Genomic DNA, 26,872 nt, shown 5'->3' on the forward strand with positions numbered 1-26,872 from the left:
GCGATAGTAAGTTTTAAAAAAAGATTTTTTGTTTGTTTACAAGATGGAAAATAAATGTTGAATATATTTTTGGAAAAGTCATTTCTGGCCATAATGTGAAGAACAGATTGGACAGGAATAAGTAACAGAAAGGGAAAATAAATGAGAAAGGACTATAAAAATGATTCATAGTTATTTATACAGTTGATATATCTACAGTAAATCAGTACAAATGCAGAATAGAAGCTTCCCCATACTAGAAAAAGTCAATGATGTTCTATATTAAAAATACACAAAATATGAATTGTCCATGCAACACCCTGAATTCAGACCAATTTACTTTAAAAAAAAAAAAAGTCAGCCAAATAGTTGTTTTAACATGAAGACAAAACATTAAAAATAAATTTTACTTAATTGACATCTTAATGGGCTGATGCTTAACTGTCATAAAGACCAGAGAAAAGAAAGTCTAATAGCTGTTATGTTCCTAAAATTCAGTTAACTTAATAATAATACAAAAGTACATTACAAATAGAACATAAACGTTATGAGTTTAGAATAACTGAGTTTCTAAGCACTTACCATTCTCAGGCTGAGTTTTCTTAAGTGAATCAATGAGAGTACTAACTGCTTTTAAAACAAATATGATTTCTGTTACTTGTTGCCTAAAAAAGAAATGAGAAATTATTTCCATTAAGATTTTAACATATGCATGTGTGTTTTTTACTGTGTTTATACAACTAAATGGACTTTGGGAAAAATGGAGTATAATGCAAAGTTAATGTTAATTTTAAATTCTTATGAAAGAAAAATCATTTTATTAACATGTACTTCAGTGTGCAAATCCTATATAATAAAAGGGTAATATGCAAATTGACCCTAACAGTGGAATGACCGGGAACAATTGTTCGCTATGATGCGCATTGACCATCAGGGGGCAGACGCTCAATGCAGGAACTGCCCCCTGATGGTCAGTGTGCTTCCACAGGGGGAGCACTGCTCAGCCAGAAGCTGGCACTTGGCGGGAGCCTCTCCTGCCTCCGTGGCAGTGCTAAGGATGTTCAACTAACAGCTTAGGCCCACTCCCCAGGGGAAGCAGGCCTAAGCCATCAATCAGACATCCTGTGAGCGGTCCTGGACTGTGAGAGGGCGCAGGCTGGGCTGAGGGACCCCCCAAAGTGCATGAATTTTCGTGCACCAGGCCTCTAGTAAGATATATAGTTCTTACCATTAGTTATCAATTTAAAAAAGGGGGAGAGGCAATCTATTCGTGCAAATCTAAATTTATTTGTAAGCTATTTCATGTAACTACTTAAAATTAAAACATTTTATAATGTGTGCTTTTAAAACTTCTCTGTGAAAGGTGTATTTATTTTAACTAATTAGTACTAAAAAGGATTTGCCAAAGATTAAATGGAAATATAGACTACTATTAACTCCTAGCACATATTTTATCACGCTGTTAAAAGTAAGTTTAAAATTACAATAATGCATAGTTAACATTCCAATACAACAAATAACATGCTCAAAATCAGTTCCTAAGATGGTACTATTTGGAGACATCAGCAATGAAGAATGAACTTGCAGCAAAGGATCAACAAAAGTAGCTTGCGTCCCTTCTTTCTCCCTATGAAATAAAGCTCTTCTGCTATAGTATTAACAGCACCCCAACCCGATTCCAGGTATGAGTCTGTGTTTTCATTCTACAGATAAGATTTTCCTAATATATAACTAATATTCAATTGAAAAGTAATAGGATAAACACAAAATATTTAAAAATGAAGGGCAAGTTAATTTTGAAACCAAATAAGGTTGTAATCTAATAAATAAAAACAGTCCAAGCAAAGCAACTTTATTACTGCTCTCCAATGTATTTCAGAGATCAATTTTGATAAATCAATTTCAATGATGACTATAACCACGTTACTAATACCTGTCTTTGGAATGCTATCCTAATATATAAAAACCCAGGGTCTGTAACAACCGAAGGCACAACCGACTGGAAGTCAGTCCTGTGGTCAGTGCTGGGTTGCCATGATGACTGCCGCTGCTGCGGGTGTGGCGACCCAGCAACTGACTGCCGAGGGGGCTGCAGATCAGGCCCAGAGAGAGGCCCAGAGAGAGAGGCAGGGTCTGATCCGCAGCCTCTATGGCAGCTGTTGATTAGCCGTTGCCTCTCTCTTTCTCTCTGGGCTTTGCCAGCAGCCCCGCCTCTCTGATCAGGCCTGGAGATAGGTCCAGAGATGCTGACAGGCATAGAAACTGACCAATAAGAACCAATTCTGGGTGAACTGTGAGCAGCCAATGGCTGCCTAGGAGGCGGAGCTTTTGACACTGACTGGCATAGAAACTGTCCAATCAGAACCTAATCTGGGTGAAATGCGAAAGCAGAACCTAAGGTGGGGGCTGAGGAGGGGTTTTAAGGGCAACAGCTGTTTGGTGTAAGGTGTAAGAAAGCAGTTCAATTTTTTAATGAATGGTTTGGCAGTATAGTGCATATGGCTGGCTATCAGTCCAGATATAGGGATTATGTATTTTTATCTGCTAAGAGCATCTCCTCCTGATCAAAAAGGCCTTCCTCCTCCCCCATTTAAGCAATCCTATCCTATATAATCTATCTATACTAATAAAAGGGTAATATGCTAATTAGACTGGGTCGACCGGCCATCTTCTGGATGTCCAACTTCTTTCCGGACAAAGCCATGGTGGTGGGGGTCGAGGCAGAGTGGGCCATTGGGGGTGAGATCAGGCCAGCAGGGGAGGGCAGTTGGGGGCAACCAGGCTGGCAGGGGAGGGCAGTTAGGGGCGATCAGGCAGGCAGAGGCAGTTGGAGGCAAGATCAGGCCGGCAGGGAGAGCAGTTGGGGGCGAGATCAGATCGGCAGGGGAGGGCAGTTAGGGGCGATCAGGAAGGCAGGCAGGCAGGCAGAGAGGTTAGGGGCTATCAGGCAGGCAGGCAGAGGGCAATCAGGCAGGCAGGCAGGTGAGCCGTTAGGAGTCAGCGGTCCCAGATTGTGAGAGGGATGTCTGACTGCCGGTTTAGGCCCAATCCTACAGGGATCCTACAGGGATCGGGCCTAAACCGGCAGTCGGACATCCCCCAAAGGGTCCCCGATTGGAGAGAGTGCAGGCTGGGCTGAGGGAACCCCCCCCCATGCACGAATTTCGTGCACTGGGCAACTAGTCTATATATATAAAAGCCTAAGCGACCAAACGACCAGTAGAATGGTCACTATGATGAGCACTGACCACCAGGGGGCAGACACTCAATGCAGGAGCTGCTCCCTGGTGGTCAGTGCGCTCTCACAGCCAACCTCCCACAGCTGGCCAACCTCCTGTAGCTGACCATCCTCCTGTGGTCCCTCCCCGCAGCCGGCCGGCCCCAATCTGCCCCAATCGCCGGCCAGGCCAAGGGACCCCACCATGCACAAATTTGTGCACTGGGCCTCTAGTTGTATATAAAGGGCATAGATAGATAAATCTGAATATGGGGAGGTATAATTTTTATGCCCTATAAATTAAAAATACAGTGAATCCTAAAAGAAATACAATGGCTAAGAAGGATTGATAATTCAAAAATAGTACAGTTAATTACTGTGACTATTTTTCATTCATCAAATTTGAAAAATAAAATAAATAATAAACTGGCAAATAATTCTAAAATGCTAAACATTGAAGAAAAGGACATTCATATACTCCTCGGAGAATGTAAATTGGCAGAAATCTCTGGTAGGCAATTTGTAATACATATCAAAAGCTTCTAAAATGTCTATATCTTTTGACAGGTAATTTCTAACTCCAAAAATTTATTTTAAGTAAATAAGAATGTGCACAAAGATTTAGGGCTAGTGATTTACCTCTCTAATACTACCTTAGGAAATGGGACCACATTTCCTCTTTCCTAACTTTAATAACTTCATCTTCCAATATTATTTTACTTACTTCATTTGCTTTGCCTTAACTCTAACTTCCCCATCAAAAAGTAGATTGGCAATACAGCCCAAATTTATGCATTTTTTATGACTTTTGATCATATACTCTGACTTTGATTAGCCTGAGCTTAACAGAAAGCCCCTGAGACCCCTCCACTATAATAGTATGGCTAAATGAGAAATAAATCAGTTTAGGTACAAGGATTTAAATAAGCAAATTAGATAAAAGAAGATCTAAGATATGGCTAGCTGACTTACAGAGAAACCTAGAAATAACTATGAACCAAAGTAGGAGCATAATTTATTATTTTCTCTCCAGAGAGATCTACAATCATGTGCTCATGTAGATTTATAAGCCCTTATTCAGAAATCCTTTAGAAGAAAAAAAACTTTCAGAATTCAATTTTGTTTTTCAAATTCAAAAAGGTAAGTTGGTACTGAAAAAGCATCCCTTAATAAAACATTAGTATATCAGCAGCAAAACTTATATTTAGATTGTATGGAAAACATCAAATTAGAAACAGCCTCAGGTGAAGTTCAGATCACTTATGAAAACACTTTTCAGAGTTTTTTTTATTATGAATAACTATAATAGCATATTTCCTTCTTTAATAAAATATATACCTTGGAAGAGGGCATTTACCACTTAATCTTTCATCCTCTATATAGCGATGTAGTACATCTTGAGACCTCTTTAAAAGCACTGAGAGTGCCATTCGTGAGATGTAGCCTTCTTGAGGCGTTGTGACTTTATTACTGAAGGAAAACTGGAGCAATGTTTCAAAACACATTTTAGAAAATTCTTCTCTCAAACGAATATCAATCTCTGCTTCTGTAAAATAATTTTTGATGGTTAATAAAAGGTTAAATACAACTCTTAGCAAATTTATATATATGATTTTTCCCCTGAATGTGGGAGAGGCACATTGATTGGTTGCCTCCTGCACACACCCCAACTGGGCCAGGGGAGCAAACCCACGTACCCTTGACTGGGAATCAAACCTGAGAACATTCGGTGCTTGGGCTGATGCTCTAACCACTGAACACACCGGCCCAGGCTCCCATGTGTCATTTTCATACAACTCTTTTATGTAGAACTTTTTACTTTTCTTTCTGAAATCTTTTAGGAACTTCTCTTTATTACCGAATGTTTTGATATTTCATGATGACATGCTTTATTGTGGGTCCTTTTTCACTGTTCTGGGTCCTGAATGACCACTTTTAATCTGGAGATTTATTTCAAATTGTTTCTTTGAGAATTTTCTCTCCTAGCTTTTCTGTTTTCTTTATGGAAGACCTATTGTCAGATGTTAGACCTCTTTATTCATTTTATTTATTTCTTCTTTTTTGTCTTTGCTATACTTTTTAGGTTATTTCATTAATTTTTCTTCCAACCCTTCATTGAACTTATTTCAGCCACAACATTTTAGTTTCTATGCCCTCTTTTAATGTTCTAATTGTTCCCTTTTAATAACATTTTTCTTGTTTCATGGATGTAAAAGCACTTATCTCTTTGAGCATCCTAATTACAATAATTGTGCTTTTCTTTTAAAAAAATGTTTTCTATGACTCCGCATTACCTCTTTCCTCCCAGTTTCTTTTGACCCTCTTCATTTGTTTTGGTCTTTCTCTTTCATGTTGAAGAATTTCCTCAAATGTCTGTGAGCTTTGGCTGTCAGATCATACTTAAGAGCAGAAGACCAAAAACGATCACTGGATCCTCTGTGTTTACAGATTGGTCTTATTTAGCAAGAAAGAGCAGTATATGTGTGTTTAAGGAACACTCAAGGGCAAAGCTGAGAAGTCTGTTTCCTATGGCAGTCATTGGAAGAATGTCCATGTACCTTATCAGATACATTTAATAGTATAAATGGACCCAGCTGGTATGGCTCAGTGATTGAGCTTCAACCCATGAAAAGCGGTTCTCAACCTGTGGGTCGCGACCTCTGAAAATACATCCTGCATATCAGATATTTACATTACGATTCATAACAGTAGCAAAATTACAGTTATGAAGTAGCAACGAAAGTAATTTTATGGTTGGGGGTCACCCCAACATGAGGAACTGTACTAAAGGGTCACGGCATTAGGAAGGTTGAGAACCACTTCAATTCCCAGTCAGGGCACATGCCTGGGTTGCAGGCTCAATCCCAGTAAGGGGTGTGCAGGAGGCAGCCGATCAATGATTTTCTCTCATCACTGATGTTTTATCTTGCTCTCCCTTTCCCTTCCTCTCTCTGCAATCAATAAAAATAGAAAAGAATTTTTAAAAATAGTATAAATGGCAAGAGACATCATGAGAAAACTACTAAAAAAGCATACATTGTAACTCAGTAGTCCATATTTAGTCTAGAATATTTGTATCTAGTGATTATAAAGATTGTTCTTAATGTGTATTTTATAAAAATGTATCTACAATTTTTATGCACTCAATAATAAAAGTGATCACATTAAGATAAATGGACTTTAAGATTTTTTCTCTGAGGTTCTCATGTGTATGAACAGATCAGTTTTTAAAACTGTCTGGGCTAGGAAAAAAAAACTAGTTTGTGAAGTAAGCAACATGAGAGACATCTAGTGGTCAAGCTGCACACATATATGCTCTTTAAAGTGTTCAGCTTAGTAGAAATTAGTCATGGCTCTGGTAAATTCTGGGGATTAAGGATAGATATTCATGGCACATTTTTACTATTTTTTAATCGTCTCACAGAAAAATGATGCCACTGTTACATTTAACATTTAAGCACAGGTTTAGAAGAGAAATAACAGCAAAAGGCAACTTATATATCATCTCCCAGTAAGGCAGCATGATATAATCAAAAGGAGCATGTAGTTCTTTTTAAGAATGAATTTTGGCCACCAGCCTTAAGATTGTGGGCAATTTTTTTCAAGCTTTTTAAACCCATTTTCCTTTCTATAATGTGATGGAACTTGTCCTCACAGAAATATTGTGAGATGCGGGATTAATATTCTGGCATAAAACCCTATACATAGTAAGCAGTATTCACTAAATGTTAGTTTCTTTAATGTCAAGGTATCTATTTTTTTAATGGACTAACTCTGAAATTTATAGTCCAGAGAGGTTGGTATTAATATCTTCACTTTACAGATGACAAAACTCAAACTTAGAAAAGTTAGCCAACTACTAAGTGGCAGAATATACACTTATTACCTCCCAATAATCCATGACTTCACAAAACTGGAAACGTGTCAGCCTGAAAGACTTAAGTGGATTCCTTAAGTGTTTTGCAATTAATTCATTGCATATAATTCACAGAATATTTACCACATTTCCCCCTCGTAAAGCTTAAAGCTCTAAATCACATTCATAAAAATTACCTTACCCATTTACATTTACCACAATCATAGGAGTTAACATTTTTACATAAAGCTTCTTCAAAAATATTTATATACCTATTAATATTTTTAAAAATAACTGAAATAACATACCTGTAAATGAAGATGACTGAGAATGTATTGAGCCCTTATTAAGCATGGTCATTATCTGACCAACAAATTCCTTAGGAATAAAATTGGCATAAGGTAGTATCTCAGTGCTGATAAGCTGAACTACCTAAAACAATAGAGGCAAATTCAAATGCATTTTTTTTTCTTGAAGAAGAATGACTCAAATGACAATTTGTAATGTAAGATTTAAATTTTATGTAAAAAAAAATCACGTAAAGAATCTCCTTTAATAGAAGTACACAAACATTTTAAGGTTAATATAGAGGATGACTAGTCAGCTTCCCCCCGTCTTAGTAAATAACTTTATCACGAAGTAGGCAATACTATAAACTGTTTACTATGCAACAATTTTACTAAATGTTGATCTTACTTCTAATATATCATATACTATTTTTGCCTTTTGAAGAAATTTTTAAAGAAAAGTTTACAAGACTTTTAATATAGTAACTGGACAAAAGGCAGTATTTTGTATCTATCTGATGATGCTTATGCTTTTTATGTACACTTTAAAGTATTTGATTTTATTTACTTAAAGTTCCCTATCCTATTTAAAGAATAAAACACACACACACACACACACACATCCACAACCAAAAACTACTACTTTAAACTCCATTTATATTCAACAAAATATATTCTTTAAAACTCATTTAAGAATGCTAAAGGTCATCTATGGATGGTTAAAAATGAGAGAAATCTAAGCAACTCATTGATCAATTTCAACTACAAACATCTGATTTGTTCATTAAACTGTAATAAGCCTTAAAAAATACTTGCTGACTAATGAATTTTACTGAATGAACTGCTTTTAAAATTATTAAATGGACACACCTAAGTAGAAAACATACACTCAGTGTAAAGCTAACAAATATAAGGAAGTCATTTAAAAATTTTCAATGCTTTAAATTTAACCTTTAACCTCTTTGAGAGTTTTCATGCTTTTGGTTTAAGTTTAATCTATTACTTCACTTTATTTTTTTGAGCAATTTTACAGTTTTAACATTTCTACAATGTGGTTTTCACAAATAGTTACAGACAAATCTTTTAAATAGCTTCCTCACCTCAACATCAATACTTTCATTTCTTTGAAATTCTTGAATAGAAAGGTTATCCGGAGGTATGCTAAAAAAATAAAACAAAACACTTGATTTTTAAAGGTAAAATATTCTCTGAAAATACAAATGGAAAAAATTTTATTTTCACCCAGGTTGGGACATTACCATTTATTTAAAAGAACAGTATTATTAATTAAAGTCATTAGTATAAACGACTAGTTACAAACATAAAATTCCAGCTACAAAAATACTTGGCCCAATCCTGAACTAAATAAAATCTGTAGAACTACACTACTTTCAGTATTAGGATTGTAAAAACAAGGAAAAGTAAAGATATTATCATCTGTGGCTACAGCAAAAATGACCACTGTGACAATACTGCAATTTCCTTATATTGCCAATGATTTAAGAAAGCCTTGGTCAAGTTGTTGAATTATTCACTCAGAGACTCTCCATTAATCATTAATTTGTAACAAATCCAATATATTAAAGATCTTTACAATAAAGGATAGACAACATCTGAAAAGAAGAGGATTGATTCAGACTTTCTAAAGCAGAACATTATTCCAGCAAGACCAGAAGAAATGGATAGTTCTGAGAGAACCAAGGTGAATTCTAGATCCTGTGGCTCTTATTAAGAATGAGCAGTAAAATGATATTAATCTTATGGAATAATAAAATATTAATTACTCAAGAATAGCTGAGAATAGGATGGTAATGATTATTACAATAATGACAGCTAAAACTAGGGAGCTCCACACTGTACTAACAGCTTTATTTGTATTATCTCCTATGTTCCCACAGTAACCACATGTAGTAATATTATCATGTAACTGACAGAAGAGGAAACTGAAGCTTAGAATGGCTAGTAATATGACGAAAAACAAACACACTATAAATAAAGGCCACAATTCAAACCTAGACTTATTTGATGTTTGAGCCTAAATTATTCTATTTTATATTTTAAATGTAAAAACAGTATTATTATGTTTAGGTTTAGGGGTATAGTATATTATTTTGTATTTTGGGCTATTTTTGCTATATATGGTATTATTTGGTTTACCTTTTACAGGTATTAAAATACACACACCTAGCCCTAGCTGGTTTTGCTCAGTGGATAGAGCATCAGCTTGCGAGTGTCACAGGTTTGATTCCAGTCAAGGGGATATGCCCGGGTTGCAGGCTCAATCAGTGTGGGGCATGCAGGAGGCAGCCGATCAATGATTCTCTCTTATCAATGATGTCTCTTTCTCTCTCCCCCTCCCTTCCTCTCTGAACTCAATAAAAATATATTAAAAATAATAAAGTAAAAAAGAACGAAATAGAAATTCTAGTGCTAAAGAACTCAATAAATAAGATGAAGAATGCATTAGAAAGCACTGGAAATAGAACAGACTATATGGAAGAGAAAATTAGTGAGCTTGAAGAAATTTATAAATAATTCAGGTGGAAGAGAACCAAGATTTGTAAAAAATGAAATAACTCTACAAAAGCTATCCGAGTCTGTTAGAATGGGCAACATAGGATAATGGGTATCCCAGAAGGAGAAGTGAAGGAGACGGGAACAGAGAGCCATTTAATAGATAAGAACTTAATTTTGGGGAAGGAACTGGACATACAACCACAAGAAGCTAATAGAACATCTAATTATCCTATATAATAAAGAGGTAATATGCAAATTGACTGTCACATCCTTGTACAAGATGGCCGCACCCATGTGGGCACAAGATGGCCGGCAGGGAGGGAAGTTGTGGGCGACCAGGCCTGCAGGAGAGGGCAGTTGGGGAGAGTGGGCCAGCAGGAGAGGGCAGTTGAGGGGACCAGGGCAGCAGGGGAGGGCAGTTGGGGGTGACCAGGCCTGCAGGGAAGGGCAGTTAGGAGCGACCAGGCTGGTCGGGGAGGGCAGTTGGGGGCAACCGAGCCTACAGGGGAGGGAGGGCAGTTGGGGGGAACCAGGACTGCAGGGGAGGGCAGTTAGGGGCGACCAGGCCAGCAGGGGAGGCAATTGGGGGCGACTGGGCCGGCAGGGGAGCAGTTAGGCATCGATCAGGCCGGCAGGGGAGTGGTTAGGGGATGATCAGGCTGGCAGGCAGAAGTGGTTAGGGGCAATCAATCATGCAGGCAGGTAGGCGAGCTGTTGGGAGCCAGCAGCCCCGGGTTGTGAGAGGGATGTCCGACTGCCGGTTTAGGCCCGATCCCTGTGGACATCCCCCGAGGGGTCCCAGATTGGAGAGGGTGCAGGCTGGGCTGAGGGACACCCCCCTCCCCAGTTCACAAATTTTGTGCACCCAGTCTCTAGTCTCCAAGACACGTTATATTAAAACTGTCTTAAGTCAATGGTAAAATAAGAATTCTTAAAGCATTCAGGGAAGAAAAGACAGTAACTTATAAAGTAACCCCCTTCAGGCTCTCATCATATTTCTCAGCAGAAACTTTACAGGTCAGATAATGGAATGACATACTCAAAATAGTGAAAGATAAAAACTGCCAGACAACCATATAACCAGCCAAGTTATCTTTCAGATATGAAGAAGAAATGAGGACTTTCTCAGACAAAAACAAAAACAACAAAGAAAATACTGAAGGAGTTCACCACATCCTTGGCTTGTAAGAAATGTTGAAGGGAGCTGTTCTACTGTAAATAAAAAAAACACAGAAGTATACCAAACTTTGAGTAAGGTGATAGAATCAGAAAATTCTAACTCTATCACAGACTAGAGTGTTAGACAATTATAGCATGAAGGTTAAAGGGAAAAAGAGGATTAAAAAAAATAGCTACTTCAATTTGATAGTGAATATACATGATAAAAAGGGATAATTTGTGACAACAAAAACATAAAAGGGGAGGAGGAAAGGAACAAAACTTGTATAGGCAAATGAAGATAATACGCTATTAGAAGAAAAATGACTCTTTTCTCTATAAGGTGTTATATAAGCTTCATGGTAACCACAAAAAAAAAAGTCACACCATGATCAAGTTCAAGTTATTCCAAGAGAAGTAGGGATGGTTCAATATCTTCAAATCAATCAACATGACACACCACATTAACAAAATGAAGAATAAAAATCATACGATCATCTCATTAGATGTAGAAAAAACATCTTAAAAGATTCAACATCCATTTATCAAAAAAACTTTCAATAAAATGTATAAGTAAAGTACCTTAACATAATAAAGGTTAGATATGGCAAACCTAGAGCTAACATCATAGCAATGGTGAAAAACTGAAAGCTTTTTCTTTAAGATCAAGAACAGGACGAAGATGCCCACTCTTGCCACTTTTGTTCAAAACAGTATTGAAAGGCCTAGCCAGAGCAATCCTATATAATAAAGGGCTAATATGCAAATTGTCCCCTAGACTGGGATCTTGACCAGGGGGTGGGGCAGGCCGGCCAACCGCCCATGGCCCCTCCCCCCAGCTGGCCCCACTCACCGGGGGCAGGTCTGCCGGACCCCACCCGTGCACCAATTCGTGAACTGGGCCTCTAGTTAGGCAATAAAAGAAATAAAAGGCATCCAAATTGGAAAAGAAGAAGTAAAACTATTTGTGGATGCCATGATTTTATATAGAAAATCCTAAAGACTACACCCGAAAACTATTAGGAATAGTAAATGAATATAGTAAAGTTGTGGGGTATAAAATCAATATGTAAAAATCTGTTGTGTTTCTATACACTAGCAAACTATCAGAAAGAGAAATCAAGAATCTCATTTACAATTGCAACAAAAAGAATAAAATACTGAAGAATATTATTTAACAAAGGAGGTGAAAGTCCTGTACCCTGAAAATAAAAGATATTAATGAAAAATATTGAAGACATAAAAAATGGAAAGATAGCCCATGCTCAGCAATTGGAAGAATTAACAATGTTAAAATGCCCATATTGCCCTAACCAGTTTGGCTCAGTGGATAGAGCATTGGCCTGCGGACTCAAGGGTCCCAGGTTCGATTCCGGTCAAGGGCATGTACCTTGGTTGTGGGCACATCTCCACTGGGGAGTGTGCAGGAGGCAGCTGATCGATGTCTCTCTCATCGATGTTTCTAACTCTCTAACCCTCTCCCTTCCTCTCTGTAAAAAATCAATAAAAATATGTATTAAAAAAAATGCCCAAGCAATCTACAGACTCAATGAAATCCCTATCAAAATATCCATGGCATTTTTCGCAGATATAGAACAAAAACATCCTCAAATTTGTATGGACCTACAAAAGACTCTAAATAGCCAAAACAATCCTGAGTAAAAAGAACTAAGCCAGAAGTATCACACTCCTGTTTTCAAACTAGTCTACAAAGCAAGAGTAATCAAAACAGCATGGTATTGACAGAAAAACAGACATATAGACCAATGGAACAGAATTGAGAGCCCAGAAATAAAACACATATACAGACAGCTAAATTACAACAACGGAGCCAAGAACATACAATGAAGAAAGTAAAGTCTCTTCATAAAATAGTGTTGGGAAAACTGGACAACCACATGTAAAAGAATGAAAATGTCTGCCGAAACCGGTTTGGCTCAGTGGATAGAGCGTCGGCCTGCGGACTGAGAGGTCCCGGGTTCGATTCCGGTCAAGGGCATGTACCTGGGTTGCGGGCACATCCCCAGTGGGGGATGTGCAAGAGGCAGCTGATCAATGTTTCTCTCTCATCGATGTTTCTAACTCTCTCTATCTCTCTCCCTTCCTCTCTGTGAAAAATCAATAAAAAATATATTTAAAAAAAAAGAAAAAAGAAAAAAAAAAAGAATGAAAATGTCTTACATCATACACAAAAATTGACTCAAAATGGATGAAAGACTGATGTAAGACCTGAAACTATATGCTACATAGAATACAACATGGGTGCTAAGCTCCTGGACATCAGCTAGCAACATTTTTGTGGATTTGACCTCAATAGCAAGGGTAATAATAACAAAAATAAACAAATAAAACTACAAACTAAAAGCCTCTGCACAGCAAAGGAAAACATCAACAAAACAAAAGAGCAAACAACTAAATGGAAGAAGATATTTTCAAATGATATTTCTGATAAGGGGTTAACATGCAAAATATATCATGAACTCATACAACTCAACAACAACAAAAACAAGCTGATTAAAAAAAATGAGCAGAGGATCTGAATAGACATTTTTCCAAGAAAGACATAGAAATGGCCAACAAATATATGAAAAGATGTACAATATCACTAATTATTAGGGAAATACAAATCAAAACCACAATGAGATATCACCTCATATTTGTTAAAATAGCTATTATCAAAAAGATAAGAAATAAGTGTTAGAGAGGATGTGGAGAAAAGGGAACACTTATACCTTGACTAGAGGCCCAGTGCACAAAATTCATGCACTGGGGGGGGGGGGGGGTGTCCGGTGTCCCTCAGCCCAGTCTGCACCCTCTCCAATCTGGGACCCCTCAGACATCCCTCTCACAATCCGGGACTGCTGGCTCCCAACCGCTTGCCTGCCTGCCTGCCTGATTGCCCCTAACCGCTTCTGCTTCCCAGCTTGATCACGCCCTAACCACTCTCCTGCCAGCCTGATCGACGCCTAATTGCTCCCCTGCTGGCCCAGTCGCCCCCAACTGCCCTCCCCTGCTGGCCTGGTCACCCCTAACTGCCCTCCCGGCTGGCCTGGTCGCCCACAACTGCCTTCCCCTGCTGACCATCTTGTGGCCGCCATCTTTTGACCACATGGGGGTGGCCATCTTGTGCAAGGGTGTGATGGTTAATTTGCATATTACTGCTTTATTATATAGGATACTGGGATTGTAAATTGGTGCAATCACTATGGAAAACAGTAATGGAGGTTCCTAAAAGAAATTAGGAATAGAACTACCATATGATCCAGCTATTCCACTTGTAGGTATTTGTCTGAAGAATACTGCCCAGCTGGTGTGGCTCAGTGATTGAACCAAAAGGTCATGGTTCGATTCCCAGTCAGGGCATATGCCTGAGTTGTGGGCTTGATCCCCAGTGTGGGGGCATGCAGGAGGTAGCTGATCAATGATTCTCTCTCATCATTGATGTTTCTATCTCTCTATCCCTCTCCCTTCCTCTCTGAAATCAATAAAAATATCTATTAAAAAAAGATTATGAAAACACAAATTCAAAAATATATATGTACCCCCATGTTTATTGCAGCATTATTTACTATAGCACAGATACCTAAATAAACTGTTCATCAACAGATGACTAAAGATTTGGTACGTGCGCACGCACAAACACACACACACACCTGAATACTACTTGGCTATAAAAAAGATGAAATATTGCCTTTTACGACACAGATGGACTTGAGAGTATTATGCTAAGTAAAGTAAGTCAGATAGAAAATTGTATGATTTCACTCATATAGAACGTAAAGAAAAAAAAGAAACAACAAACAAAAACAAACTCAAAGATAAGGACAACAGACTGGTGGTTATCAAAGGGGAAAGAAGGTGGAGGGGGAGGCAAAATGGTTAATAAGGGTCAAATGTATACTGACAGGTGGAAACTATTTTTGGTGGTGAACATGTTATTTATAATGTATACAGATAACAAATTGTAATGTTGTACATCTGAAATTTACATAATGTACCAATGTTACCATTTACCAATGTTACTTCAATTTAAAAAAAAAAGCTTATTCAGTTTATTATTAAGGCAACATGCATACACAGACAGATAATTAGAGAAAAAGGGAAAAAGTTTAAATTTATAAATCTACTCGTTTTATATAAATTAACATCAAGATTTGGGCAATGAATCCACAAAGGAATTAAAATTTTCAGTGTTATTTTAAAGATAAAAACATAATTTGTTTCCTGCAAATACAAAGAATATGTTTGCATTGGTATCAATAAAATTTCTAGAAGTGAAAAATACATAAGAAAGCAAAACAAAGTCTGACCATTTTCAAAAACAGAAATTAGAATCATATGTCAGTTTGAATTCTGAAATATCAGAGAAGCTTTTACAGAGAAAAATGTAAGTTAACCCTTCTGCACTCTGCCATTTTTAATTATTTAGTTAGTTAGTTAATCCTCACCTAAGAATATTTTTTCCATTGATTTTTAGAGAGGGGAGGAAAGAACAAGAGAGAGAGAGAGAGAGAGAGAGAGAGAGAGAGAGAGAGAGAGAGATGATGTGAACGAGACATATCGATCGGTTGCTTCCCACATGCCCTCACCGGGACTAGGGATGGGGATTGAACCAGCAACCCAGGTATGTGCCCTTAACTGGCAATCAAACCCGAGACTCTTCAGTCCGAGAAATGATGCTCTAAGCCAGTGATGGCGAACCTATGACACACGTGTCAGAGGTGACACGCGAACTCATTTTTTTGGTTGATTTTTCGTTGTTAAATGGCATTTAAATATATAAAATAAATATCAAAAATATAAGTCTTTGTTTTACTATGGTTGCAAATATCAAAAAATTTCTATATGTGACATGGCACCAGAGTTAAGTTAGGGTTTTTCAAAATGCTGACATGCCGAGCTCAAAAGGTTCGCCATCACTGCTCTAAGCACTAAGAGAAACTGGGCAGGGCATTTTCTTTTTAATTTTTCAATTAAACTTGACATTCAATATTATTTTATACTAGAGGCCCAGTGCATGGATTCATGCACCAGTGGGGTCCCTTGGCCTGGCCTGTAGGGATCAGGCTGAAACCGGCTCTCTGACATCCCCTGAGGGATCCTGGATTGCGAGAGGGCTGTTCTTGGGTGACGCACCCTGGAATCAGGCTCTCTCCTCTCTGGTTCCGGGTGTGTCACCTGAGAACTGCAGCTGCCAAGTCACCGCAGCTCAGCAGCTCCTATGTTGGGCGTCTGCCCCATGGTGGTCAGTGCACATCATAGCTACTGGTTGGAGCATCTGCCCCCTGGTGGTCATTGCGTGTCAGAGCTACCAGTCAGACGGTCAAAAGGTCAGATGGTCGCTTAAGCTTTTATATATATAGATTAGTTTCAGGTGTATAGCATAGTGTTTAGACATTTATATACTTTACAAAGTGATCCCCCATAATTCTAGTATTACCCACCTGGCACTATACATAGTTATTACAATACTAGAGGCCCGATGCACGAAATTCGTGCAAGAGTAGGCCTTCCTTTCCCCAGCTGTCGGCATTGGCTTCCCTCTGGCATCCGGGACCCGGGCTTCCCTCTGGCATCCGGGACCCGGGCTTCCCTCGCAGCCCCTGATATCTAGTCTAATTAGCACGGAAGGACATCTAGTCTAATTAGCATATTATGCTTTTATTATTATAGATTATTAACTATATGCTTACGCTGTACTTACATCCCCATGACTATTTTGTAACTACCAATTTGTACTTAATCTCTTCACTTTTTTCACCCAGCTCCTTAACTCCATGCCCATCTGGCAACCATCAGTTTGTTCTCTGTATCTATGAGTCTGTTCCTGTTTATACCTATTTTTTTTACTAAATAACAACATTAGAAAACATAATCTCTTCAGTTAAATCATTCTGTTGTGGATTCATCTGACCATTATCAGTGTACTAATGTAGTTTTTTTTCTCAAAGTACCTCAAATTCATTATTTAAATAATTACAAGCTAATAATTTTATAAGGTTACATAGCTGTGTATGCTATGTTTATCATTCTATAGGCTTTAAAAATGATGAAAGGATATAAAAATAGAAAATTTTCCATTGTCATAGGATTTCACTATCATAGTACAAAAGACAATTACATTGTAGAAAAAAAAAAGGAAAACTAGATGTAAAACTTAAGACTACCTGGCTATCCACAGCTATTACATAAGTTCATTGATAGTAAAATGTCACATTTTAGATCAGTGTTGCCCAAACGAACTTTCTATGAGGATGGAAATGTTCAATAATCTGCACTGTCCAACATGGCAGCCACTAGTCACATATGGCAATAAGAATTTGAATCCTTGCTAGTGAGACTAAACTGAACTTTTAATTTTACTTAGTTAAAAATTTTAATTAACCACAGCTAGTGACTACTGCATTGGATAGTACAGCTCTAGATAGACAGCAGCAGATTCCTTATTCAAAATATTTAGTCTGTGTTCCAATTATCCCACTCTCAGTGAGGGGTCAAAAGAGCATCCTTAACTTATGCCCTCAGTTGAATATCACACAATGAAAATTCCATTTTTCTTTGCCAAACCTACCATCTTTTAAAAAAATCTTATTCACCTAATTTTTATTTCAGTATATTATTGTAATTGTTCTTTTTTCTTATAAGCTATTGTTAATCTCTTAATGTGCCTAATTTATAAATTATACTCTATCATAGGTATGTATGTACAGGACAAAACATAGTATATTGGGTTGGTACTATCTGTGGTTTCAGGGAGTCTTGGAATGTACCCCCGTGGATAAGGGAGACTACTGTATTTATGTTTTTAATTGTTTAAGAACAGCCAAACCTAAATATATTAAAGAACTGATCATTACTGCCACTGATCATATTTATTCTGGTAAAACACTGATTTTCTAAAATTGCTTTCTCTGTGTAATGCCAAATGGGCATGGTTTTAAAAAATGGACCTTCTTGGCTTCATCAAGTCAAAACCATGGTAGGATGCATTCACATAGTCTTATATACAGACTAGAGGCCTGGTGCATGAAAATTCATGCACTGGAGGGGGGGTCCCTCAGCCTGGCCTGCCCTCTCTCACAGTGCAGGAGCCCTCAGGGGCGGGAGGTGACCCGGCGATCAGGGGAAGGCGATGCCCCATCACACCTCTGCTCCTCTGCTGCTACCACTGCCGGCCTCAGCCGGCCCTGGTTACCTGAGCCTCGGGCAGCTCTGGGCTCTGGGCAGGTGGGCAGCCGCCATCTGAAGTTTGCCTGCGCCCTGGGCTGGCCCTGGGCGGCTGAGGGGACTGGGGGACTCCGGAGGCAGGCGCATAGCGTGGCCGGGCCCACCTGGGGGTGGGTCCGGCCTTGCCACACACCTGCCGCCCTGGTGGGGTTGAGGGGACTGGCTGCCGCCATCTTGTGGCTGTGGGCACCACCATCTTGGAGGGCATGGCAGCAATTAGCATATTCCCTCCTTATTGGCTGTGGGTGCCGCCATCTTTGAGGGCGGGGCAGTCAATTAGCATATTTTCTCCTATTGGCTGCGGGCACCGCCATCTTTGTGACGGCGTGAGGGTCAATTAGCATATTCCCTCTTTATTAGCTAGGACTAGAGCAGTGGTTGGCAAACTGCGGCTCAAGAGCCACATGCGGCTCTTTGGCCCCTTGAGTGTGGCTACAAAGTTTCAATTGCACTGTATGTGCACGCCCGCACATGGTATTTTGTGGAAGAGCCACACTCAAGGGGCTGCAGTTTGCTGACCACTGGACTAGAGGCCAAGTGCATGGATTCATGCACTGGCGGGGTCCCTTGGTCTGGCCTGTGCCCTCTCGTAATCCAGGACCCCTTGGGGGATGTCTGGACTGCTGGTTTCGGCCCAATCCCTGCAGGCCAGGCCACTGGGGCACGAATCCGTGCACCAGGCCCATTTCAGCCTTATCCCCACAGGCCAGGCCGAGGGACCCTACCAGTGCACGAATCCATGTACCTGGACACTAGTATGCATATAAGATCTTTGGTTAATCTCTTCACGCCCTCCCTCCTCCCCCCTTCCCTCTGAGATTCATCAGTCTGTTCCATGTTTCCATGCCTGTGCGTTGAGCGTCTGCCCCCCGGTGGTCTTCTGCATCACAGCTACCTGTCGAACGGTCCAACAGTCCAACAGTTGGACAGTTGCTTAGGCTTTTATATATATTGATTCCTATCTTACTACCGAAATAATTGTAAAGTACAAAATCTCCATTGCTCACAGATGATGTACTAAATGGATAAATGCCTAATCCAGCTGTGCTTTGTATATAAGCTATGATTCTCAATAATCAATTACTTTAATGAATAATTAGAAATACTATTTTTAAAGCAATTACAGGCATAGTATACACTTCTTTAAAGATTGTCCTAACTGACCTTTTAGTAAAAAGAAAGTCTTCAAAAGTATTGGCTAGTTCTGGCCACATACTGTCAAATTTTCCAGAAGAAGCATGCTGCCGGGCAACCGGCAGCCCCGATAGAAAGAACTTTGAGGAGAGAAGATACTGCCAGTTTCCATGTGCTTTCAGAAGGGCAGGAATACTTCAAACTGAGAGGAACCCTAAGGGTCTGTGAAAATAAAGACAATTTAAGATAAGTATTCATTAAAATTTGTACACACAACTTTATTTTTTTAAAATTATAAGAGAAAAAATAATAGCATAGGAATTTCATTTAAAGAAGGATGTTATTTTCTAGAAAGACCAATTCTCCATTATAGTCTTCAAATCCTACTGCCTAGAAAAATATACTTTTAAATCCTATCTCCAGTGACCCTGAAAAAGTAACAACACTTAAAAAAAAGGTTTTTATTGATTTTTAGAGAGAGGGGAAGGGTGAGGAAGACAGAGAGAGACAGAGGAAAAAACAAGAAATAAGCTTTTGGAGAATGGACACAGTCAAGAAGAGATGAATTTTTAAAATAACTGTCAACACCGGAAACTAACATAACATTGTATATCTATTCTAATTGAAAAGTAAAAATGACTATTAAAATTATGCATGATCAATTGAATCAATGGGCTGAATTGTGAATTTCTCCCTGAATGTTCAACATCAAAGTAGGAGAAGTATCATCCTAAGAAACAGGACCCTCAACTCATTGTCTTATGTGACAAAATTTAGGAATTGCAAAAAATCTAATGCATATTCACTTAATAGTCTTCATTTTAAAAACTTCATACTTCAGATAAACAGGTTTCTAAGTATTATCCATGAACACTGGAGAAAAGTCACTATAAGTAATAATATAAATTGTATTTTCATTATATGATAAAACATTATTATCTAAAGGGTTACTTCAATAATACTGTCATTATCAAATAAAAGTATAAACATTTTTTTTAAAAGAAATACCTTAATGATATTCTGGAGTACTTTCTCATTCACCACTGCTTTGTGACAGGCTGTTTTTTGGTATAAATCCACAACAACTTCCAAAGACCTTTCAGCAAACGGTACATAATTCAAGGCTACCCATTCCGCCTACAAAGTAATATTTTCACATGGAATTAAAAATAAATGAGATGAAATGAAATTGTATTGCTTTCAAACAGAAAGTTTCTTTGTCTTAAAGTTCAGGCCTTGGTTTTATGTCAGATTATATTACATGCAAAGTTTTCAAAGAGATATGTACTTCATGAGATAATAATTTTCAGCCAGGCAAAAATCAAAATTATCGTGAAAAGCACATAGAGCATTCTATCAAGAACTGGAAAAGATGTACTTTGTTGTCAATAGGTTAGGACAATTTTAGGAAATTTAACTCACCGGTGCAAATAGTTGGATCTATTGTGATTCCATTGTGTTGCAAGACAAATAGAATGAAAAGAGTTAATACACATTAAAACTACTTTTCGGACCATGTAAAATTATAATTTTTATGTTGTGTGAACAAAATCAGCATGTGCATGCATTCAGAAATTTACTTTTCTCCTAAGCCAAAACAGAGTTAAAATTTGCCAATTATGGTTATAAAAATCTTCTATGTAAAATCCAACTAAATTTCACACCAGTAGTAGACTTTATTTAATCACACAGATATTGTCATTCTGCATTGTAGTTATCTATTTTAGGAAAGATTAGGCTTAAGGATTTAGAAGTCATTTTATAGTGGGCTGGGGCAGCCAAGAAAGGAACTTTGAAGAAGATGTACTACAGCGTAACATGAAAGGCCAAACTTCCTAGAAAACCATTTGGGAAATGAAAATCATAAGCAAGAAAAAAAGAAACACAGAAAAGATTCTATACATAGTATTTCTTTTAGGTTAAAACTGTTACCAGACATACAAAAGTTTATATGTGAATGAAAAATTTCTGAGGTAATCAGAGTTCCTCTTAAGTAGAACTGACTTGTACTTATAAGCCATAAAATCTTATATAGTAAATATAATTTAGAGTAAATTACCTGATTATATTTTGCATTTGCAATGTGCTTTGTTTCCAGTTGTCCATACTGTGGAGGTTTACAGGAAAATTCTACAAATGCCAGTAATTGGTCAAATATAGCTGGATACATTATCTGCATGTTTTCTGGTCCTACACAGATGGCCTATAAAAGCAAAATATGAACAGCAGAATGCATAATCTGAATTCTATTAAGTCCTTTACTGTTACATGCATCTGCTTAACCAAATAATCTTAAAAACTGACCTATTTTATGTATCATACAATCTTTTATAAGCCCTGAAGGACATTTAAGCTATTTTAAACTATTATTGAGTAAAGTATACGCTAAATGTATAAATCAACTAAAAACTTTTTAAAAATAAAAAGTGTAATATTGCCCTGGCTGGGTTTCTCAGTGTGTTAGAGCATCTGCCCTCGGACCGAAGGGGTGTGGGTTCAATTGCCAGTCAGGGGCACATACCTCAGTTGCTGTTCAATATCAGGCCCTGGTCAGGGCACACGTGGTGGGCAACCAATTGATGTGCCTCTCATGTTGATGTTTCTTTCTTTCTCCCCACCCCTCTCCCCCTTTCATTCTCTCTAAAAAATCAATGGAAAAAATATATTTGGGGCAGCAGCGATCCGCCGGCCCGCCCTGGCGTCCCGTGTGCGACCCGACCCGGGGCGGGTGGGGCAGAACAGCGTGGCTCCTCTGTCACCCCAGCTTCCTCATCACAGCTCCCTTGGGGGCCTAAGACTTTAGTCGGACATCCCCCGAGGGCTCCCTGGTTGCCAGAAGGATGTCTGACTGCAAGCTTAGGCCTGATCCCCTGGGGAGTAGGCCTAAGTCGACAGGTGGACATCCCCCAAAGGGTCCTGGACTGCAAATGGGCGCAGGCTGGGCTGAGGGATCCCTCCCCCCCGAGTGCACAAATTTTTGTGCACCAGGCCTCTAGTATATATATATTTTAAAATATATTTTATTGATTTTTTTTTACAGAGAGGAAGGGAGAGGGATAGAGAGTTAGAAACATCGATGAGAGAGAAACATCGATCAGCTGCCTCCTGCACACTCCCCACTGGGTATGTGCCCGCAACCAAGGTACATGCCCTTGACTGGAATCGAACCTGGGACCCTTGAGTCTGCAGGCCGACGCTCTATCCACTGAGCCAAACCGGTTAGGGCAGGGTAGTATATATTTAATAATGTCTAAAATACCTGAATATAGACTTGATTTTAAAGATTACAATATTTTAATATAATTAAACTTATTGCTACAAATAATTTTATAAAACAGAATAAAATGCCCATCTTATCATTGCAGGTTTTAATTACCAATTCAAATATGTCAAAAGTACTTAAGTAAATCTTATGTTTTTATTTTTTTCTAGCCACAAATGTGTATTTTCCTCTCAACCTTTCGTATTTTCCTGTTTGAGTGTTTATCTATCTCTGTAAGAAAAATATTTAATGATATTACTTATAGAATGCCTAAAATATATCTGTGCTCTACAAAACAAAAAAAAAACATGATCACTCTACACTCTACTCTCAAAATACTAAGTCAAAATTCATAGCATTCAAATTTTTAAGGAATTTCTTTAAAAAGATATTTACATTTATATTTGTATGTAATCCGTAGCTTTTTAACTGCCAGACAATAGATTAGTTTCATTTTCTCTCAGAGAAGATATAGCCATTTAGCTGTAACTGAAACTTTAGCTATAACTGTCCTAAGATAGAAAGTGGATAAGCAAAGTGCTACCCATACCTAAGTTAGATCATAATTACAATGTGAAAAAATAACACCATGTCTCAATATTTAGCTATTTTTGCCAGAAATAGTGAATGGAGAACCTGAATGATAAAAAAATTTTCTCTAGCCCTGGCCGGTGTGGCTCAGTTGGTTGGAATGTTGTCCCCTTTCTCAAAAGGTGGCAGGTTCAATACCATATTATATTATTTTCAAGTAATAGATACAGTGAAAATTAACAATGCAAAATATTAATTGATATAAATGAACAATATAAAGCTTCTTAAGTTTCAGGTTGAAGGTATATGTTGTTTTCAAAGCTCAGAACAAATTCCTAGTAACTGGGATGAATGATTCCACTTATTGTCTTATTGCTAAAGCAGAGGCTGTTTTTTTGTTTTGTTTTGTTTTAATGATATACTTTTTTCTCTTGAAGAGAGTTTTTTGGTATTTGTTGTTTCTTCTTTATTTTTATCCTCTACACATATATAAAAGTTTGAATCAAACATCTGAATGAGAGTTGTAGATTATAGGCATCCCACAAGGCCTGTGGCTTTTCTTTTCTTTTTTGATAAAATTACTTTTCCATTCTCTCTAGGGCAGTCTATGAGTGATTTATGAGCATGATCAAGCAAGGGGGGAAAAGTAATTATTGAGAACCTACATCCCCCGCCACTACAATTAAAAACAGCTATTTTTATTTCAATTGTGGAAAACTGATATTCCTACAATAAATTTTTGTAATGCCAGATTCTCTTAAATTTTAAGTTTCTAAATAATTTGTTTCTCTGTATAATAGGGTTAAACAGATAAAGAATTACTGCTCAGCTAGACTTCTTCCAGAGGCTAATAAGAGGTATTGCCATATAGCAGAAACCACCATTCTTCATATGCAAATGTTCATCATTCCAGTTGGATATGTGCAATCAGTTAAATGGAAAACATGATTTACAGTACATAAATGGTTACGGATCACACATGTATAGTCAGGTACTAGTTCCATTCTAATCTATATATATAAAAGGCTAAGCGACTGTCTGACTGGTAGCTATGATGCTCAATGACCACTAGAGGAAGGCACTCCAACTGGTAGCTATGATGCTCACTGACCACAAGGGGGCAGATGCTCAACACAGGAGCTGCCAAGCTGTGGTGACTTTGGCAGCTGCGGTACTCCGGTGACGCACCCTGGAACCAGAGAGGAGGGAGCCCGATTCCAGGGTATGTCACCCAAGAACTGCCTTCTTTTTTTTTAAATATATTTTTATTGATTTTTTACAGAGAAGAAGGGAGAGGGATAGAAAGTTAGAAACATCAATGAGAGAGAATCATCAATCAGCTGCCTCCTGCACACCCTTTACTGGGGATGTGCCCGCAACCAAGGTACATGCCCTTGACCGGAACCGAACCTGGGACTCTTCAGTCCGCAGGCCGACGCTCTATCCACTGAGCCAAACCAGTTAGGGCAAGAACTGCCTTCTTGCAATCTGGGACCCCTTGGGGGATGTCAGAGAGCCAGTTTCGGCCCGATCCCCGCAGGCCAGGCCGAGGGACCCACCTGCCGGAGGGACCTCACTCACTCTGCAGATGCCCTTTGAGCTGCAGTGCTGCCCCAGGTGCAGCTGGCCCAGGTGTAGCCTGCCAGGGAGGGGCCACGGGAGGTTGGCTCCAGAGTGTGTCCAGACTGTCTCGCCCAGTCCCGCCCCGCTGGCCACCTTCTAATTAATTTCCTTTCAATGTTCATGAAGCCTTGCACCAGGCACTAGTATGTCATAGCTACTGAACTGGAATTGCTGACTCTTCAGTTGGCATTTTGTTCTCCAGCATTTTGGTTGTTGTGAATTGCACTAACAATTACATTAAATTTTAAAGAATTATTTGATTTTGATTTGGTGTTACTTGCTAATTGGAATTTATTCAATGATATTTAGGTCTGTTTTGATAATTTTTTTTCAGTAACAAAACACACATAGGTAAAAATATAACTTTCTTAAATTTCTGTAAAATACTTTATAAATTTATCCTTACTTCTTTTTTTAAAATAAGCTTCCAAGAATTCCAGAGCTAGATTTAATTGCAGATAAAAACATATATATATGTAATCCCACTGCTTATTAATTTTCTAACTACATAAGTACCAGACAAAAGCTGTTATTCCAAAAAGTATTAGCCTCTTATAAAGAGATGTATGAATAAACCAAAAATGCTGGTGAATAGAAACAATATGCAGGCAGTTTCTTAACGACTCTCAAAACAAACCTGAATTACCAGAAAATGACACGTTTTTAAAATAACTAGATCTTTACAATCCTGAACTTATCCCAAGTATATATACATAACAATCTTAATGATCCAGAATTAATTACCAAAAAAATACATAGCAAAGAAAAAAAACATGCATTTTTGCTTAGCCATTAAAATTCTATTACCTTTTGGAGAACATCTAAAGCTGTAAGTACAGCTTCCTGTAAACTTGTCAAAACTGCTTCAGTATAAGATGGAAGAATAAAAGGAGATGCATCTGAACTTATTGGGACAGAAACAGCACTGTGCAATATGACCCCCAATTTTTGCAAGTCATCCATGTTGAAACCAGTTTTTATGTGTTGGTAGAGAGCTGGATATATCTGAATTAAAGCTGTAAGAAAAGGCTGGCTGGGAATAAAAGTCAGTTTATCAAAAGTAATAGGAGGCTTAGTGCTTTCAGATCCAATTCTATACCAGGTATTCCACGCAGCCCACCAGAGATTCAAATCTTCAAGCTCATCAGTAACTACGGGTGGCTCAGAGCTACTATATCTTCCAAGTCTTTCTCCAATGGAATCTGTTCTTACAAATGGCCTGCTCAGGCCGGGGCCTGATATTGACCCTAGAAGGACAGACACAGGTACATTAACTGCAGGCGGTGTCTCAGGCTTATCTGAGTCTCTGACAGGGGACACAATCTGTAAAATTTCCTGGAAGCTTTTGAGTGCAGCCAGAGATACTTCATTGTTTTTGCTGAGTGCTGCTGATTGTATATGGTCAAGAAGAACATCCCATGCTCTTGAAAAGTCTCCTATATTAAGAAGAGAAAAAATATATATATCACCATAAAAGTGAACAAATGTTCTCTATTAGACCCTTTAGAATCTATTTATTTTTCTGCTTAAATTCCTATGGAACTAGAAAAAACTGCTTAGGTACTAAGGTTACTAACAATGTGAATTAAAACCATTACAACCAGAAAATCCAGTAAATTATTTTTCAGATACAGGAACAAAGGGCACCAAGAAGAGATTAGATAATGGGTATATCAAACAATGTTTTGGTTTTAAAAACAAAACTCTATAAATGTAAGTATACATGTTTATACTATATCCTAGTACTTTTGCCAAAGGAGAAAGAAAAAAATTTAAGAGGGTAAAAACAAAAGCTTTTTAGTAACATCTTCAGTCTATCTATCTGCCTTTATTAATGATTAAGATGTTATCATTCTTAAATATATTGGAAAAGTTACAAGCTATAACAGTATGAAACTTTATTTTATATGTCTAAATGGTTAAACTGACATTCCATTAAACTTTAAACTTTAGTTTTCATATTTAAATAATTTATAGTTATACAACTTTTTTAAAAAAGATTTTTCTCTTGCCCTGACCGGTTTGGCTCAGCGGATAGAGCGTCGGCCTGCGGACTGAAGGGTCCTGGGTTCGATTCCAGT

The 26,872-nt window shown here is 38.1% G+C and overlaps 1 protein-coding gene across 1 annotated transcript in view; it reads right to left on the bottom strand.

Annotated features, from left to right (window-relative positions):
- MON2 (MON2 homolog, regulator of endosome-to-Golgi trafficking) overlaps positions 1 to 26,872 on the bottom strand; it is a 110,866-nt gene that overhangs the window by 6,555 nt on the left and 77,439 nt on the right. The window contains 10 exon segments of the mRNA XM_006100679.3: positions 562 to 644; positions 4,535 to 4,742; positions 7,361 to 7,484; positions 8,440 to 8,500; positions 19,406 to 19,503; positions 19,505 to 19,597; positions 20,384 to 20,512; positions 20,798 to 20,815; positions 21,435 to 21,578; positions 25,599 to 26,227. Coding sequence (XP_006100741.1) covers positions 562 to 644; positions 4,535 to 4,742; positions 7,361 to 7,484; positions 8,440 to 8,500; positions 19,406 to 19,503; positions 19,505 to 19,597; positions 20,384 to 20,512; positions 20,798 to 20,815; positions 21,435 to 21,578; positions 25,599 to 26,227 — 1,587 coding nt within the window.

This window comes from Myotis lucifugus, unplaced genomic scaffold (genome assembly GCF_000147115.1).
Source record: "Myotis lucifugus unplaced genomic scaffold, Myoluc2.0 scaffold_323, whole genome shotgun sequence".
Classification (NCBI taxonomy): Eukaryota; Metazoa; Chordata; class Mammalia; order Chiroptera; family Vespertilionidae; genus Myotis; species Myotis lucifugus.